The sequence below is a fragment of the Mytilus trossulus genome, chromosome 8 (assembly GCF_036588685.1).
Source record: "Mytilus trossulus isolate FHL-02 chromosome 8, PNRI_Mtr1.1.1.hap1, whole genome shotgun sequence".
In the NCBI taxonomy this organism is placed as follows: domain Eukaryota; kingdom Metazoa; phylum Mollusca; class Bivalvia; order Mytilida; family Mytilidae; genus Mytilus; species Mytilus trossulus.
This window is the reverse complement of record NC_086380.1, coordinates 50519261-50539833: the sequence shown is the minus strand read 5'-3', so window position 1 is coordinate 50539833 and position 20573 is coordinate 50519261. Positions and strand designations below refer to the sequence as shown.

General features: G+C 32.4%; 2 protein-coding genes across 2 annotated transcripts in view; one reads left to right on the top strand and one right to left on the bottom strand.

Annotated features, from left to right (window-relative positions):
* Positions 1 to 4463: 4463 nt before the first annotated feature.
* LOC134681965 (uncharacterized) lies at positions 4464 to 5983 on the bottom strand. The gene is made up of 2 exons (XM_063541594.1): positions 5788 to 5983; positions 4464 to 5563 (listed from the first exon to the last, which is right to left on the bottom strand). The coding sequence occupies exons 1-2, from the start codon at positions 5894 to 5896 to the stop codon at positions 5364 to 5366; spliced, it is 309 nt and encodes a 102-aa protein (XP_063397664.1). The 5' UTR covers positions 5897 to 5983; the 3' UTR covers positions 4464 to 5363.
* Positions 5984 to 8798: 2815 nt separating this feature from the next.
* LOC134727739 (probable serine/threonine-protein kinase pats1) overlaps positions 8799 to 20573 on the top strand; it is a 30394-nt gene continuing 18619 nt past the window's right edge. Inside the window, exons 1-2 of the mRNA XM_063592126.1 lie at positions 8799 to 8880; positions 16866 to 17123. Coding sequence (XP_063448196.1) covers positions 8799 to 8880; positions 16866 to 17123 — 340 coding nt within the window. The remainder of the gene's footprint in view (positions 8881 to 16865; positions 17124 to 20573) is intronic.

The window sequence follows — 20573 nt, the reverse complement described above, 5'->3', positions numbered from 1 at the left end:
CATTTAAGGTGGTAACGGTGTCTTTCGCCATCTTGAGTTGTATAAAGCAGATAATCTATGGTCAAGAGTATCAATCAAGTTAGCAAAATTTGATGCAGGAATGCAGATAACTTATGTGAATTTGCATTTAAAAGAACACATTTATAAGATTATAACTTATAAATGTTTATACTTTTACAAGCATAGATTTGTTTTGCTTGATTTTTAATGTTTTTAAAACGGCATTTTTAGGGAAGAGAACTCTTGAATAGTCCATTTTGTAAAGGAATCTACCTGGAATTTTGCAATTTCGTATTTTAGGTGGAAGAACGCATGTTGCCCCTATCTTTTCTTTTGATATTCTCAAAGCATTTGCTAAAAGCTATCTTCTCCTTTTTTATTTTAGTTTCCATATCTATTGTTTAGTTTCGCTTCTAATCACATTATGCTGTTTTTCCTGTATCATTCATACACAATGTGGCATTTGTTCAAAACCTGTAGCTTGAGAAAATGGATTGTGACCTATCATTATTATTATAATTTTGAACATATATTATTATATACTACGTTTTTGCAAAGTATGAACAAAATTTTATTATCTTTAATTGAGACTCCAATGCCGTCTGATGGACGTCTTTGCATATATAACTATATGACTGTGTAGATAGCATTAACCAATTGCACGCATTTCAAATGTCCTACTCTCAATGGTTATTTTTCAGTTGATGTTCATTCACTGCCGCAGATTTCCATGCATGTTAAAGGTATATCGTTTGACAAGCCAATAACAAAGGATTTGGGAATCACTGGTAAGACTTCATATTTCTTAGCTTTAAATATTTCTATTTTCCAAGCAAGCATTCGTTACAAACATCAAAACACTACTAACAAAACGAGAATGTTGTCGTATACAGGATAATCATAATGTATTAACGTAATCAACTTCTTGACAATTTTTAAAATACACTAATGCTGAAAGGTATTTCAGCTTTTTTAAATATACTTTAAATGTCTGACCTACACAGTCAGATAATAATCATTAAACTAAGAATGGTTATAGCGTGTTGTACAACTCAGATTCTAATACGTACATCATATTCATCAATAGTCTGTGGTGTATCTTAGATTGTGATATCTACATCTTATCCTTTTATTGTCCCGGGTGTATCTTTTATAGTGATTCCATTTATATCGTCCTTCAGTAGTCTGTGGTGTTTATCAGGTTGTGATACCTGCTTCATATTTTCAATGGCCTGTAGAATATTTCAGATTATGATACTTTAATCGTATTCTTTAATAGCCTGTAGTGTATTGCATATTTTGATACCTACATGTACATCATATACTTCCCTAGTAAGTGGTGTATCTCAGATTGTGGTACCTACACGAATATTTTGATTATCGTGTGGTGTATTTTGAATACCGATGACTAGATCATATTTTGTAATAGCCAGAGGTGTATTTCAGATTGTATACCTATATAAAATTATTTAATTGTTTGTAGTGTATCTCATATTATTTAATAACATATAGTGTATCTGAGATAATGATACGAACATCCTATTCTTGATTAGTTTATATTGTTTCTGAGATACTGATACCTACATCATCTTCTGAAAGAGCATGTGGTGTATCTCTGATTGTAACACATACATTCAATCCTTTTATAGTCTGTTGTGTATCTCAAATTGTGATAAATATATCATAATCGTTAATAGTTTATCTTATCCTTTTATAAACCGTTGTGTATCTCTGACAGTGATAAATGAATTATATTCTGCAATGACCTGTAGAATATTTCAGATTGTGATACCTACCTCATATGCTGGAATAGATCTGTTGTGTATCTTCGGTTGAGATACCTTTATCAAATGTTTTAATAGTCTGTTGTGTATCTTAGATTGTGATACCTAAATCATATTCTGTAATAGACTGTTGTGTATCTCAAATTGGGATACTTACATCATATTTTGTTATAGTCTGTTGTGTATCTTAGATTGTGGTACCTACATCATATTCTGAAACAGTCTATTGTGTATCTTAGATTGTGATACCTAAATCATATCCTTTAATATATCTGTTGAGTATCTTAGATTGCGATACTTACATCATATTCTGTAATATTCTGTGGTGTATCTTAGATTGTGATACCTACATCATATTCTGTAATAGTCTATTGTGTATCTTAGATTGTGGAACCTATATCATATTCTGTAATAAACCGTTGTGTATCTCTGATAGTGATACATGAATTATATTCTGCAATGACCTGTAGAATATTTCAGATTGTGATACCTACATCATATGCTTTAATAGATCTGTTGTGTATCTTCGATTGAGATACCTTTATCAAATGTTTTAATAGTCTGTTGTGTATCTCAGATTGTGATACCTAAATCATGTTCTGTAATAGTCTGTTGTGTATCTCAAATTGGGATACTTACATCATATTTTGTTATAGTCTGTTGTGTATCTAAGATTGTGATACCTAAATCATATCCTTTAATATATCTGTTGAGTATCTTAGATTGTGATACGTACATGATATTCTGTAATAGTATGTTGTGTATCTTAGATTGTGGTACCTATATCATATTATGTTATAGTCTTTTGTGTATCTTAGATTGTGATACGTACATCATATTTTGCAATATAGTCTGTTGTGTATCTTAGATTGCGATACTTACATTATATTCTGTAAAAGTCTATTGTGTATCTTAGATTGTGGAACCTATATCATATTCTGTAATAAACCGTTGTGTATCTCTGATAGTGATACATGAATTATATTCTGAAATAACCTTTAGCATATTTCAGATTGTTATACCTACATCATATGCTTTAAGGTGTAATACCACCATTGATTTTCCCCTATTAGTCTTTGTTAAATTTGCACTTTTAAAAAAAATGTACAGTATTTACCTTTATTTCAACCAAAGAAATACTTTGCATGTATAAAGTTTAATCCTTTTCAGTGCTACAGTGAACATTTCACACTTTATTTCATTGCATATAAGAAAGTAACTATCACCGGAAGTAAACAACCCAATTTTTACACTGTTATTTACTGGTTACCTGCTTTGGTAACTTACATATGGTGTATTTTAGATTATCAAACCTCCATTGCATCCTTTAATAGTCCGTGGTGTATGTTAGATTATGATACCTAATATTCCTTAAAAGCCAGGTTTTTTTCCAGGTTGTACTACCGGCATCATATTCTTTAAACGCATGTCATATATTTAAGATTGTCAGTGTTTCCCCTGGGTCAATATTATTTTTCGCCACCTCTTTCGCTACTTTAAATATTTGTTCGCCACTTTTAATATTTTTTCTCCACTTTTAAAATGTATTCGCCGACTGAATTTCTTTACTAGGTTGAGGATAAAGTTCAATGTGCTGCATTGTTGTCTCATGTACATTTACCCTACATCTTTCTTTAAAAATATATATTTCAATAAATGAACACCAAATTAGACTTATATATTTTATTAATCATTTATCTGCTTATATAGATACAGTTAAAATACATTCCAAAGGCAATACAATTATATTTAAAACCAGACAAATGTTAAAAGTAAAAAGATCCAGTCACATTAAAACATACATGTATAATCATTTAAAATCAGTACAAATTCTTCTATTTCTTTGTTCTGCCCATCTTTTAAAAGCTCTATTAAAATCAAATATATCTTAAGAAGGCCCTTCTAAAGAAATCATCATAAGATGAAACACTAATCAGTACTTAGTATATGTCTAAGCTTAGTTTTTATAATGTTTTATCTACTGAACCCCCGTTCACACTTCACAGATGATACGGGAACAGTTAATAATTTGTCTGCTGCTTTGTATACATAAGGGTAGACTTCTTTATGCTTAAGAGCTACTTGACATACATCATTAATACTGTTTGAACAATGTGAATAAGATGACTTCACAACATGTGAAAATGTAACAATTTGGTCTAACATTTCTTCACTTTCAAAATCAGTTAACTTACAATCAGAAAAATGTTGTACAACTTGTTTTGCACTTTTCAAAAATTTATCTTTGCAATCATTGCTATATAAAATAGGATTAAATATATTACACATTGAAGATAGCACTTCAGAATCACCTTCAAATGAAAATCTTTTATTTAAATTTTCTAACAAATTAGACACAAAATTTCTACAAGCAGATTTTGCTTCATCTCTATATTTGCCACTATCCCTTGTATCGTGCCCTTTAAAATTAAATGTTTCACAGTCAAAAACACTGGGTACATCATCTAAAAACTTTGTAAACATAAAACCATCTTCATTCTCAAAATGTCCGTTGATTTTGTCAACAGTTACAGACAATCAAGGATGAACAACTGTATATGCTATAGTAGAAGACTGATAAGCCTTACATAATATACTCAAGTCTTTCAAAATATCAGACATGAAAAATGAACAGTGTAAAAATTTATAACTTGACACACTTTTCAATATACCTTGTCTTCAGACAAAACAGATAATAAAGATGAAAAATTTCACAAATAGCAGATACACTTCCATCAAAACTCAACCATCTTGTATGAAATACCTGTTTAAATCTTGTAGCATGTGCTTCACATTCAGATTTTTTCACAACATCAAAAATTTTATCTAACTTGCTCATATTTTTAGGAGACTTAGAAAAATATTTATAAATAGAACTAATTATTTCTTGGAATTTGACCAAATATTGTACAGAATCTGCAGCTGCACCACTAGCTTATACCAACCTATGGGCTATACAGTGAGAAGAAAGTAATCCGGGCACAGTTTCTTTTATTCTAGTGACTACACCACTGTGTCTCCCTACCATAACTGCAGCCCCATCTGTTACTATTCCACACATATTGGATACATTTATATTAAAATCATTTAAGGATTCAAATATTTCTTGTGTTATTTTGTCAGCAGTGGCTCCATCTCGTAATTTTCTAACACCAAGTAAGCATGACTTTGGTTCAAATTTACCTAATGATTGATTTAAGAATCATATATAAATCAACAAATTTTGATCCACACTAATCAGTTGATTCATCAATCATAATGTTTTACGGTTTATTGTCTAGACTTTTAATAATGTCTTCAATAATGACTGTGGATATGGCATGTTGGAAGTCATGAATACTGTTGCTGTGTTCATAAGTTGTGTTTTTGTCCACCTTCAAGCCTATGAGGTTACTACAGCCCTACAAATAATTAAAATTTTAGTTTATTTGTTTTAAATGATTTTTTTGATGATTAACATTGTTAAAAGATAAAAATAATATTTTTTGATTAATTCAGATTTCTGGTGCAATTCTTACATAATTTCTATGGATATTTATTGATACAGTTAAAGTCTACTATTAAAGTCTACTAGCACTGTTAACTACGTACCTGATTAATACAATGTTTATTGAAATCTGCAAATATGTGGTTAGATAAGTTGAATTGTGCCATAAAGTAGATGTTACGCATAGCTGCCGTTACTGATGCCTCAGACTTTTCTAATAGCTTTATCTGTGCAGTCTGGAACTGTTGACCTGCATTTAGAACTTTTTCTGAAGCAGTATGGCTGTTTTCACCTGAAATAAGATAAAATATTATAGCCTTTGTATAGCGTATATGGTATAGGATTTATTCATTGTTGAAGACCGTACTGTGACAAATATTATATCTATTGGATATTTGTCTCATTTGCAATCATACTGCATTATCACATCTCTGTTAATATTTTTATAAATTTATGTCGAAGAGGAAGGGAAAAACATATAAGAACAAGTAAATTCAGATTAACAACAACATTTACCTTTTCCTGCTTCGGGCTTGTTAATATTTTCCAACTTTAAGACAGTACATCCTGGTTCGACAGAAAACACATTTTTAGCCTGGGCACGTTGACAAATAGTACAGTACATGCTCTTTGTTTCTGGATGGTATTTCAACCAAGGTCTATTGTGGCACCACTGTTCCTTAAAATTTCTAACAGCAACCTTTTTTGTTGATTTTGATGATGGTCTGTAATTGTATGTACACCATCAGCTGGTCTGATTTCGTCTTCCAACAGTTTTACATGTTCTGGTATAGAGTTCCGTTTAGACATGGTTGAAGGACTCTGAAAAAAATCCGAGATTTTTCGTATCTTTGTAGGTGTTTCTTCAAAAAAAAGTTTCCTTTTTCGGCCAATCGTGAAAATGTAAAGATAAAACGTAAAAAATATCTTTAAAACAGGAGTGCTAAAACGATTGTAAAGATAAAACTTCGTAACTATAATTTTTATAAAAGTTGTTAAAAGATCTTAAAACAACTCACTTAAGGGACATATGAAGCCATTCGACCACACAATTCAATAAAACAATATAATTAACGCCTTTTTATTGATAAGTTTATTGCCAATAGCTATCTTCTGTTTGTACTTATTTACAATTAGCTGATTATTGGTTTTCTGTCAAAATCGTATCGCGTGACGAGTTCAAGGTAAAAATCCGAGTGTTGACTGTTTAGAGAAAAAATCCGAGAAGTCCGAGAGAAAAAACAAGATGGACGATTTCAAACATTTGTATTATTCTTTCGCCAAAGTTTTTCGCAAATGATGATTTTTTTTCGCCACAATTATATTTTTTTCGACCGCCAGCGGAAACCCTGAAGATTGTGATACCTAAATCGAAATTCTTGATAGTTTGTGGTAATTAAGATTGTGAAAATTCATTGCATCCTTCAATAGTCCGTGGTGTACGTTAGATTATGATACCTAATATTCCTTAAAAGCCAGGTTTTTTTCCAGGTTGTACTACCGGCATCATATTCTTTAAACGCATGTCATATATTTAAGATTGTGATACCTAAATCGAAATTCTTGATAGTTTGTGGTGTATTGTAGATTGCAATACCCACCTCATACTCTTAAACAGCCTTTGCTGTATCTGAGATTGGGATACCTACATCATATTGTTTACTAGTCAATAGTTTATCTCATGTTATGATAAGTACCTGATATTCGTCAATAGTCAGTGGAATATTTGTGATTGTGATACCTGCATCAACATTCTTAATTGTTTGTGAAGTATTTCAGATTGTGATACCTACACCATATCCGTTTATAGTCTGTGGTGTATCTCAGATCGCAATATCTAAGTATGTGACACCTACATCAAAATTCTTAATAACGTTTGATGTAATTTAGATTGCGATACATCGTATCCTTTAATAGTCTGTTTTATATCTCAGATTTTCGTATTCATATTCTATAATTTCCTGTGATGTTTCTCATTTAGTGATACCATCATCAAAGTCCTGTATAGCCTGAGTTTTATATAAGATTGTGATAGACACATCATATTGCAGAGGTGAAAACATGGAATTATGAACTGTCTCGTCCCAATCATAACATTCATCCTTTGGACTTGAATTGAAAGGTTATTGTTTGTTGAGTTTATCCATCAGTCAACTCTTCAGAAAAGCCTCTTTATACATAAAAATAAAAACAAAAATCATTCTAGAAACAGACGGGGTTAAGAGTGATATATGTAAAGTATACCAAAATCCCACAAGTTTGTGTAAATTTGTTCGTTTTTACCGGACAACATGTCATAGCAGAATATTTTTATGACTCGAGTGAAATAATTTGATTTTCTTCCATTGTGCAAGTGTTATGATATTTTGGGGGTCTTGAGTTTGATTGGATAATTTCCTGTAAGTGTATTACTGGATTATTGCGAAAACAAGACAGTTCTGTCGATATCTCAGCAGTGTATACTTTATTTATGAACCTATGAGATGCAGTATGATTATTTTTTTTATTTTGGGAGTACTGGTTGATATAACTATTATATATGGTTCTGTAAATAAGTGTCCCGAGTCCGGTCATGTGTTTTCTTATCGGACCATATGTGTTTGTCTTTCAGGTTCAAGTTGGGCTTGGTTGAATAGGAAACTCACCGTGACACTCATTATAACGACATCTAAGGGTCACAAACATTATTTATATTTACTCCTGTTGAATTGGGAATTCGTCCAGGATTAATCATATAAATCTATAAAAACTATACTAGCGCGTAACTAAATGCATGTTGCATTGCCTCTAGCCTCTATTTATATGACTATCAAAGCAGTGTAGTTTCGCAGTGAAGTTAAAGAAGCAAGTCATTATATTAATCCAGGGTGAAATCACCCTGCAAATGATCAATCATAACATTTTCGTTATTGTATATCAATGTGATACTGTTAGGATGTTATTCGTCCTTGTTTAATTCGTGAATCGGGACTTGTACTTTAGGTTATGATAAGATAAGATAAGAAATCTTTTTTTGTATTCTGCATTAGTACAAATATACAACACAAGTTATAAGACGCTTTAGACCGTATATAAAACATATAAATATCATATAAACAGTCTTATTTGACATATAAAAAACCTGTAATACAAAGTTAAATCTCACATACATCAATATAATAAGCATCAAATTTAGAATGAAATTGATATGTTTAGAATGTGTTGTTATTTTCCCCTTAAGCCACGCTGCAATACAGTTTACTATGAAAGAGGGACGAATGATACCAGAGGGACAGTCACACTCATAAATTGACTCTGAAAGGGTATATTTGTAGATCTATACAAAGCAAATGATATTTGGTTTAGCTTGGGTAGTAAGTAAATTTTGCGAAAATATAATGACATGATCCTTTTGCTAAGCATTGCTAAATCTTCTAAAAGAGGGAAATACAATTGTACAATGCATGCACATCTTTTTCGTAAAACTTAATTTTCTTTTCTCATTTTTCTCATCATGAAGAAGACTTCTGTTCTTTTTTAATACAGATATGGCTGCGATTGAAGAGTATTTAAGAGGAGTATTTCAACGATTGGAATTGAATTTAAGTGCAAAGAGTCAGGAGAAATCAGGTATACCATACATAGTCTTTATCAATAATGTTCTTATTTATAATAATTGTTTTACAACTTAGGGCAGTGGTTTTCTCCAGACTCGACGTTTTTCTGTATTTGTTCACATTGTTTTTATAGATCCGTGTTTGCATAACTGTTGAATGTTGTCGGCACCTTAGTATTTGAATGATGTGTAGTTAATAAGAAACACATACAGATGTATAAAACTCAAAATTAAAAATACCCAATTACGTTTATATTTACCATGCATAGCTTTATAATGCCTAAAAAAAGGAGATATGTCAACATTGGTCATAATGTTTTAAACCAGTTTTTCTTTATTGTTTCTCTTATACCTCATATCTGCGCCTGCAGACAAAAAGGGAGTTTCAAAGTTTAATAACTTACGAAAATATTGTTTTGATAGGAAACATAAAAATTATTGACATATATTTGGGTTTTCAACATGATAATCGTGATCCAGGTGATATAATAATCTTAAAAAAGCAATTTAGCTCTTGTATACTCACCAATGATGAAGTTGAATTGCAAAGTACAAACACATATACTAGTAGGCATTAAATAAAATAAAATTACGCGAACGTGCATTTATGCGTTTGGCTCATTTATTATTTTTCCAAACATGACACGTCATACAAATAAAAACGCTAAAGCTGATTTTTTTTTATTTCGCAAACCAGCGAAATTCGTATTATATTAACATGCTTTTTTTTTAAGTAGGTGAAGTTTTATTTTCTATTCTATTGAATTATTCGCATATTTACTGATTTCAAAAAGTCAACATAGCGGCTCCTTAGTTACGGAGTGTCAACATTGCATTTGACGATAGCTTACGAGAAAAACATGTAAATTGAAAATGACAAATGTTAGGTTCGAGAATTAAAGGAAATGAACAGATGTTTATCTAGCGGTTATTCATATAATAATTCATGCAATCTACAGATTTATTATAATTTTTGAGTTTCATCTAACAGGGAGTAAAACAAAACAGCCACACACAAGGCATACCTAACCTCGCTTCGGTTTTCTTCATGCATTATTTCTTAATTCTTAACATGTGAAACTTTTATGGCAAACTATCTCCATAAAAAAATATGTGGTTATGCACGATCTTGTCCAGTGCACAATGTGAAAGCAATATTATCGACATCGTGTTAATATTGTCAAAATTTTAAGATATTTGATATATTGTTTACATAATTAAAATCGTTTAAAATGTTATAACGATATAGTGTTTACAGCATTAACATCGCAATTTTGACGATGTGAACGATGTAAAAACAAAAGTATAGATTCTGTAAACAAGAGAAGAGGGACGAAAGATACCAAAGGGACAGTCAAACTCATAAATCTAAAACAAACTGACAACGCCATGGCTAAAAATGAAAAAGACAAACAGAAAAAAAATAGTACACATGACACAACATAGAAAACTAAAGAATAAACAACACGAACCCCACCAAAGACTAGGGGTGATCTAAGGTGCTCCGAAAAAGGTAAGCAGATCCTGCCCCACATGCGGCACCCGTCGTGTTGCTTATGTGATTACAAATCCGGTAAATAGTCTAATTCGGTAGATCAAATTCATGAAAGGGAAGGGGATTGTAGTTACGACGTAAGGAACATATCCGATATCATTTGTGAAACGGTTATTCCATAACGGTCAACCAACTCATGATGGCGTCCGTAAAATTTACGAAGGGATGATTTCAACTTCACCATTTGGAACTCTTGGTTTAATAGCTTACTTGTGGGCAGTAACCCTCTATCAAGAAAATCATGATAGGAACTGCAAGTACGGGAATATCGTATCAATTGGGAGATATATACCCCGTATGCAGGTGCCGCTGGAATGTTGCTACTTAGAAAAGGAAAGTTCACAATTGGAAAGCTAAAATCATCTCTTTTGTCGTAAAGTTTTGTATATACGATGCTGACACGACATTGTCAACACCGCGATGTATAATATGTGACTATGTATACACAAAGGTATATAATTGTTATACAACATAAACATGATGCTGATCCGCTATTGTCGACATTGCGATATCATGTCAACATGACACTGTAAGAACTCTAATGAAATGTTTACCTTGTTGACATCATAAACATCGCGATGTATATAATGTGATTACGTCATCGTGTTTAAGTCGCGACGTTCACGTTGTCAACAATGTCAACACAAAGGTGTTGACTCGGTATACAATATTAATAATGTTGACACGCTAAAGTTAACCACGCGATTTCTACGATGCGAACGATCTAAACACACAAGTATATGCTTGGTATACTCTTTAACACGATTTTTACTCGCTTTTGTATAAAACTCAAAGGCTATGATATGGAAGATGAAAACACAAAGGTATTGACTTGGAATACAATATCAAAACTAAAGTGACTAGCTATGAAATAGATGTAATCACAAGGGGAAAGACACAATACAATACAACACAATAATGGCACGATACAGATAGAGTGCACAATTTCCAGCGGCTTAGAACACCCAACCACCTAGGTTACATAAAAATAAAGTTTTCGATGGTCGATGTGACGTCTTTTTTCGTCAGCTTTATTTAGGGTTGTAACACAGTACATGAGGTGGCAAATATATGGTGTACATTTAAGATCAGATATTTTTGTTTGCCGTAAAGGATAATAACGTCAATTACCATGCTGCAATATCAAATTCGAATTTGATTATACACGTCTAAACATGTGACATCTTTATGACAGTATTCTGAATCGGATAACACGTGGTATTACATCTCACATTTAGCCAAACTATGTTATATATTGAAAACATTGTTGTTCTTCCCTCAGTTGTAATCGAATCCCGGATTCTATGACATGGTGGCAACTATGTTTGCACTGTGTCTAGCCCCCTTAACCACTAGACAACCTAAGCTAATTACAAAGGAGTAGGTCATTAAAAACGATCCGATTCAAGCTCAAATATGAAAAATCAATAAAATATGCCGAAAAATGTCACTTTTCGGATGGTTTTTGTCAAAAATTAAAGTGGCCGCATCCGTGTTCATCCTCAACCTTTATATATGTTATGTATTATCATAAAATACAACTTCCTTTTCAATATTAAGGATGAACACGAATGCGGCCACTTTCGTTTTACACGAAAACCGTCTAGAATTTAACTAAAATGCTAGAATTTTGAAGAATTCAGTAATTTATCATGACTTTAAGGTGCCAGTACCCGATATATGTTCATTGATATAGGAAGATGTGGTGTGAGTGCAAATGAGACAACTCTCCATCCAAATAACAATTTAAAAATTAAACCATTATAGGTTAAAGTACGGCCTTCAACACGGAGCCTTGGCTCACACCGAGCAACAAGCTATAAAGGGCCCCAAAATTACTAGTGTAAAACCATTCAAACGGGAAAACCAACGGTCTAATCTATATAAACAAAACGAGAAACGAGAAACGAGAAACACGTATATATTACATAAACAAACGACAACTACTGTACATCAGATTGTATAGTCAAAAATAGCCCATATTTATGAAGCTGAAGCACTCTACTGTTCAATAAATAACTAAAAGTTAACATTTTAACAATTTTGTAAAACTGCTATATTTTGAGGCCAAAAAGAGCTCTTACCGGACCTACTCCTTTAGCTTACGGTGGTCTATGTAATGCCTTTTTTCGTCGTCTACGGTTGTAACACAATATATGATGTATAGTGGCAAATATATGGTGTACCTTTAAAATCAGGCTATCGTTTCACAAAGAATTGTACGATTAACGTTTACGATTAAACTTACGTTAAGCGTAAGATTTTACCTACGAGTGAAAATCCGGTTACATTCATTGGGACTATTTTACAAATTAGAAATTATAAGTATCTTTGAATGTTATTTATGAACAGGTATGTAAAAGTTTCTAGGGTTTCTTTTGTCAAGGAGGAACCCACTGGCAAAGCAACAAGCAATTATGGAAATGTAAAACGTATATTCATATTTCATATTTTATAACGCTTTGCGGTGCAATTGTTAATGTATCATCCAACAAATATAATAGTCATCAGGAAAAAAAAGCATTATATATATATATAAAAAGGAGATGTGATGTGATTGCCAATGAGACAACTCTCCATAAGAGACCATAAATAACAAAGAAATTAACAGTTATAGGTCACCGTCACAAGTGGTCACCGTACGTCCTTCAGCAATGAGCAAAGCCCATACAGCATAGTCATCTATAAAAGGCCCCAAAATGACAATGTAAAACATTTCAAACGAGAAAACTATCGACCTGATTTATGTTAAAATTGAACAAAAAAAATATGCAACGACAACCCCTGAATTACGTGCTGGGATGGGATAGGCTCATACATACATTTGGCGAGGTTAAACATGCTAGCGGTACCCCCTTTTATACTTGTGGCAGTGTCAAACATAACAAAATAAGAACGAGCTATAAAAATCAGTTGAAAAACGCTTAACTCATCAGATGGCCAAAATACAAGTGGACGTGGACGAGTACTTGTTCATCCGGCAACACCACATGCACCATGTCTATCATTCTAGACCACTCGACCACCATGATACATAAAAATATAACTCTGATTATCGATGTTTTACATTTTCATGTCGGCATGTATGACTCGAACAGAGTACATGGTGTGTAGTGACAAGAAGATAGTCTACCTTTTACATGTTTTAGATAAGCTATTTGTATCTGCAGTAAAGGATCAATTACCATACCGACAAATAATATTAAAAATCTATTATACACGTTTAAACGTGTGACAACTTTATGACAGACATTCTCCATCGGATATCACGTGGTTATACAGGGCTTACACTATGATCAATAGTTAATTCGTTCCAAATTTAGACCAACTTTGTTAGATCTTCAGTGAGATTCGAACTCTTGTGTTGGCCACATCGTGGCATCACCGCCTGCACCATGGCCAGCGCCGTAGACCACTCGTCCACCTAGTAACAGTTTAAGTATGCCATTTCAGCTCGACGTATGCACTTTTATGCTTTCATGGAAGCTGTACAATATCATGTAAAAGGCTTCGGCAAATGTAGTTTACCCTACTTTAAAACTGTTGTTTATTTAAATGTAGTTCACAGTTGTTTTGCAGACAGACTTTCCAAGCTTTATGCCAGATAATAGGATTGCATGTTTCAATGAACATGCTAGCAAAGAGTGGTGTCATATGGACACACATTCTTATTTTGATTTAGTATCAATAATCGTCTAGATTTCATTCGTTCGTAACGTGAAGTAAAAACGACAGTGTTTACATTGGTTAAAAGGTAGTCTCGGCAATATGGTCTTATGCAGTTTAATCGAAAAAAAAAATCTCTCACTACCGAATACCATTTAAGTATTTTTATGTAAAAGTTATGAAAATTATTTAAGAATTATTTATTAATATACCACACATATACGAAATAGAGTTCAGATAGCTAATTCAAAAAGCAGGAAACACTTTTAAGTTTTAAAATTTAATACTCTGTCTTTGGCCGAAAATTTTTAAAGAGCTTATAATTGACACATAAGCGGTAAAGTAATATCTCCATAAGGCAAAAAACGTGTTCCGTTTAATCCCGCCACATTCTGTATGAATATGCCTGTCCCAAGTCAGGAGCCGGTAATTCAGTGGTTATCGGCATAAGGCAAAAAATGTGTTCATTATATATCAATGGTACTGATAGTTGTTAACAATCTCTTTTTTTTATAAATATGATTTTCAAGTCTTTAAAGTTTAGTTATGATAAAATATACCTTCCGGTCACATAAGCAGACCGATATTTGACCGCAATTATAATGAACAGACTGTAAACTTATTTCAAGTTCGGTGGGATAGATGCGTTCACCATAGTCACCAACTTAGATGTATTCAGTGAGAGGATATCATCTTTATAGCGGTACTTGAACGGGAATTTAAATGGATATTGCTAGCTTCTGCTGGTGGTATTTTAAATTCTCTTATATAAATTTAGCTTCGTATGAACATACTTTGAAGCCTGGTCTTGAGATATGATAAATTTCATGTTACTTAACAATGAGGTATCGGGGATAATTTGGAAGATCCAGCAATTATATATTTTTTTACACTTATGTAATATAGGCATTCCAATACAGTGAAGAAAGATCCAGTTCTCCATCTGTGATCTAAATATAAACAGAACATATATAGAACATAACTATGACAAATTAGGATAACCTCCTTTGAAAGTGTCTTATGGGTTCATGTGAATTTCCAAATAAATTGACAATACTTAATTCCTTTATGAATCTGTTTATGTTTTTTGAGATTGATATGCAAACACAACACCGTATTTGAAATTCAGGTTGGACAGATCTTGAGCAACATTTGGAGCTCTAAAGATCGTTGTACTCGGTGTACTCAAAGATTCGTACCATCTTTTTTTATCTCGCCTGCGTCACAAATCGCGGAAAACGAGACATTGCTTTTCCGGCGACGGCGGTCCCGACTCCGGCTCCAACAACACAACTGCTTAGTTTGCTGCTTAATGTATGTAATTTCGCATTTAGGCCCCTGTGTTAAATTATAAACATGATACCTATTGTGCCGTTCTTTAATAGCTGGAGATTAAAAATTCTTCATGGTGGGTTAATAGGTACATAAAGTTTATGTTGTGTATGTAATCTGTATTTCTTTATGACAGACCGTATTTTCATATCCATGCCAAACATTGGTTCGGCAATTATTGTCATGTTTTTTCCAACTTTTCGTCAAACGAACTTTGTGATTAAATCTAACAAGTATGAGGCGAAAGACACCCATTTTTTTATTTGATCATTTGGTAGATTAATGTCAACAGTTCGAAATGAAATACTCAAAGGCATTCAAATTATAGTTTGAACCAACTTTGTGGGGAATATGTGTCATTCTAACTCTTTTTCTGCAATATTTTATTGTAAATACATGCAAACTATTGCCATGGATACTTTTTAAAAGCAAATCTATAAAAGATACTGATTACATACATGCACATGTGTATCAGAAAGCCAGAAATAAAAGATGATTACACATTTAGTTGTTCAATTTTAATCTTATTTTTAACTGTGGATTGCTTACTACGTTAGTTTGACAGGAACTTATTATGAAAATTTATTGATACTTTGTATGCAGTTGCATTACTCTCAGTGCATATTATGTAAATGACTACTTTGAGCCTCGTTCCCCAAAAGGACGTCCGACATGGTCCAGTTACTTTGAATTAATAAGAAATTTTCAATGTTATGCCTTTGTGTCAACAGATTATTCAATATATACTATTTCAAAATCAAAGCTACACAGTCGTTACGTATCCAGAAAGAGTATTTACGTCTCCTTTTTCGCGTTTATCCCAATATAATAGAAAGAAGATGTGGTATGATTGCATATTAGACAACTCTTCAAAAGAGACTAAATGACACAGAAATAAACGATGCCTTTCTAAATCCTTGACTAATTCCATCAGTGGGTTAACTTTGTGTTTCAAATTTATGGATTTAGGTTTCGGCTCATTCAAGCATCTAAAAAATAGAAACAACGCTTTATATTTTTTTTTATTAACGTTCAACATGAACACTCTTAGCCGAATATTTGAAAGCCAAGGAAACATAAAAACCGAAAAATAAGAGCGATATGACCGAAGGGGATTTTTAATTTATACCCAAATCCATCTTATGTCAACTATGCCCGAGAGCGTCGAAACCTCATTTTGTGATAATCCATCTGCAGAGGAACTGACCAATTGTTAAAAATAAAATAAAACAGCAGTTTCTTATATTTAACGTCCGAAGCTCTTTTCCGGATAACCTTCATTCCTCCATTAGGATCGCCCCCAGTCGAATGATTGCATGCCAACGATATGTTATAACCGAAAAAGTCTTAAAAAAAAGCCATTTCAGCTCGTAGTATGCTCTTGTACAGTTGTGATTAAATGGAAAAGAATATTAAATACACATTTTTTAATAAATTTCTTTACAGAATATTTTCTTGAAGACCCTTCCAATATCGAGTGCACACAGGGAAAAGATGCAATGTTAACCTGTAAAATACGCTCTGAGAGTCCATCTGTAAAATGGTATAAAGGTGGGAATGTATTAACTCCAAATGAAAAATATAAGATGTCTAATGATGGTATAGAACACAAGCTCATACTTAAGAACGTTGATTTAAGTGACAGCGGAGAATACTGTGTGGAAGTTGGAAAGGGTTCTAAAAAACTACAGCTAACAGTTATAGGTATATAAGTCTTTAAGAAATTTAAAATAAAATAAAATAAATGATAAACGACAAAAAGAAAAAAGCATCCTGCGAAATTCTTGAATTTTACTTTCCGATATATTGATGATGTCCTATCATTGAATAACCTATATTCCAGCCAATACTTATATCTCATATACCCCAGTGAAGATGAAATTAAGAATACTACTGATACTAGAATGACTGCTTCATACCTTCAACTTTTTTCTAAATATTGACACTGATGGACGACTTCACACTAAAATCTTTGACAAACGGGACGATAACAACTTCTCAATTATCAATTTCCCATTCGTCAGCAGTAACATACCGTCTGCCTCTTCGTATGGTGTTTACATATCTCAGTTAATACGTTATGCTCGTGTATGTTCATACTATACGGATTTCATATTTAGAAGTGTGCTCCTTACGCAGAAACTGCTCCCGCAAATTAGCTATGAGGAGGAACGATTAAATTGAAACTCCGCAACATTTATGGACAGCATCACGTATTGTTTGATCCATACGATGTGTGTCTGACTGAACTAACTATGGACATTTTACCACGTCTTAGATTGTTGTTAACCATTAACGTCGTCTTGTTTTTAAGTACCAAAACGTGACCTGGTCCCAAATTTGACTGCTGAGTGATTTTGTAAGACTAAAAACGTGTCAGGGTACTTTGCTATCCAAAATTAATGTTTTTATTTATTCTGATCGGATATTGTTAAATGGGTTGTTGTTTCTAGTTGAGGATTTAATTTTTTAATATTCTATTCGTATGTAAAAGTAAAGATAATTGATCATCTTGTTCATTTATAATATTTTAGTTTAGGGCAAATTAACGTATACGGTAGGGGCATTAAGGCCTGGATTTGGCCCACAACAATTAAATGTTTGATATCTATTTCAAATTGGCACATTATGTTTAGAAATGCATAGGTTCAAGAAATATAAAAAGAAAAACATCAAGATTTTTACCTGATACGTCACAATTACGTCATAATATGTACCAATTAAAAGAAAACGATTGAAAAAAACAGGCTTTATGCAGTTTTCCATCTATATTTCTGTTATGGAAACATTGTGCGCAGGCAAGAAACAACAAAATAATTTAACAGTAGCTTTATTATTACTATTGACATGATCCCACCAAATATAAAGTCGTTTCTTGGGTGCGCACATACTTCTTCAATCTAAAATATGTATAACATTTGATGAATAACAAGGAAAATCACGAAATTTTACAAAATATGCAAAATAAATAATGAATTGTTGCCATGGAAACTTGTTCAATGTCAAACTTGTTTTGTTTCTCTGAGTACCTTGTACTGTAGTACGGATTTCAGTTATTTAAGAATACATATGATATCTTTTAAATTTGTAGTAATTTTTGGGCCAAATAAGGGCCATATCGCCCCTACTCTTAAAATTAATACCTAGCTAGCTAAGTAATACCATTAATTATCTAGTTGCTAACACATTTTTATATTAATTAAATTGTAATTGTTGTATTATACATTAATTGCCATAATTACAAACCTTGTTTTGAACTATATGAAACTTTTCGAAAATTATCGTCACTTCACTTTTACCTGAGACGTCATTTTGAATCGTAACGTTATTCTGTTAGTGACAATGTAAGGTTATGTTTTACTGTTTTATGTACTTGGATGTATTTTTTTTTACGTGTTTGTTTTTATTCTATGATAAGTCACCACTTCAGTGTTGACATGAACATCAATTATATGGTCATTTTTATAAATTTACTGTATGCCAAAGTCAGAAATATTCTAAAAACTAAGGATTTTCTTATCCAAGGCAAAGTTAACCTCAGCCTTATTTGGCACCACTTTTTAGAATTTTGGGTCACCAATGATCTTCAACTTTGTACTTGTTTGGCTTTCTTTACTATTTTGATCTGAGCGTCACTGGTGAGTCTTATGTAGACGAAACGTACGTTAATGTATTAAATTATGCCCCTAGTACCTTTGATAACTATGTCGAAATGTACTATTGTAATTTTTTTTTTGTATATTTCTTTGTCCTGAATGTTCTTGAATTTATTTGCAAACGCAGTCCTGTCATGTAATGTTGTCATTTTAATGTTATATTTAACATTGCCATAAACACGCGAGGTTTGGCTAGCCGGAAAACTAGGTTCAACCTACCATTTCCAGCAAGTCCGGAAAATAGCCATTGTTATATTATAGTTCGTTTCTGTATGGTGACATGTTAGAGTTGTGTATCTGCTGTGTCGAAGTTATCCTCTTATATTTGATGTATTTCCCCCAGTTTTGGTTTGTAATCCGAATTTGTTTTTTTTTCTCAATCTAAATATGAATTTGGAACAGCGGTATACTACTTAATTTTTTCTATAATATGTTTTTTTGAAGGTGCAATCGGTGTATACATATTCGTATGTACAAACCAACATATTCATGAACAGTAAAATCTCACAAATTATACTTTGTAAAGATAAAGCATCATAATTTTGTTTCAGTCTATTATCTTCTTCGACTTATGATCCCAGACAGAAAAAAATACATCTAGTAATAATGTGATAGTCATGTCGTTCTGTTGATGCAAATATGTTGAAGAAATGTCATGCAAACAAAGCAAATAGTATTATGTAAATATATGATACTATTCCTGTGCATTAAAAACCATTATTAACCAACTTACTACAATATGTATAGAAATGCCCATGCTTTATAAAAGGAAAATTTCGACATCTGGTCATTATGAACGGAGTAATTGCTACAGCCAGTCATTACGAAATCTCAGACATGCATTACGAAATCACACCCGTGCATTACGAAATCACAGTCATGCATTATGAACAGATGAAACGGGACATCGATTAAATCAAAATGTCGTTTATTTCTTTAAATAAGGGTGACATTTTTTTACTTTTTCTTAAACTTAATATCATAAAAACAAGTTTAAATGATGTTCATTGTTTTGTACCGACTTGAAACGGGAATATTTCACAGCCTTTTTCTAGTACGACTTTCAATTATTAACACTGTTTCATTTCCGTTGTTCAATCATCAGAATGCTGACTTTAACTGTCTGATTTTTTCTTCCCAGCTACTTTATATTTGCTAGATGAAATGAATTTTAATAGCATAAAATTAAGTACTTGGATGAGAAATCAGAAATTACATCTGACAGTCACAATGTTGACAAAAAATCCATGCGAAATTGAATGCGAAAAGCAAGGCCCAAGTTGAAGTTCAGCTATGAAATTCCTGTATCTTTCTCACGGTAAGTTTCTTACTCTTGGTTTAATCGAAGAATTAAAACAATTTAATAAAAAGGTTATAAAACGGGCTTTTTCTGTATTGGTCCTGTTGTAGTTTGTGGATAGCTGTATACTTTTGGATCCGAGACTGGAAGACTGTTCTCATGGTTCTTGAAAGAAGTTGCCTTAGTTGGTTAATAAAA

Bases quoted from the DNA above. Each gene is read 5' to 3' on its own strand.
- LOC134681965 (XM_063541594.1), bottom strand. From the start codon at position 5,896: ATGTACTGTACTATTTGTCAACGTGCCCAGGCTAAAAATGTGTTTTCT. The intron at 5,564-5,787 runs GTAAATGTTGTT...ATCTTATTTCAG, and splicing joins CAAGCCCGAAGCAGGAAAAG to GTGAAAACAGCCATACTGCT.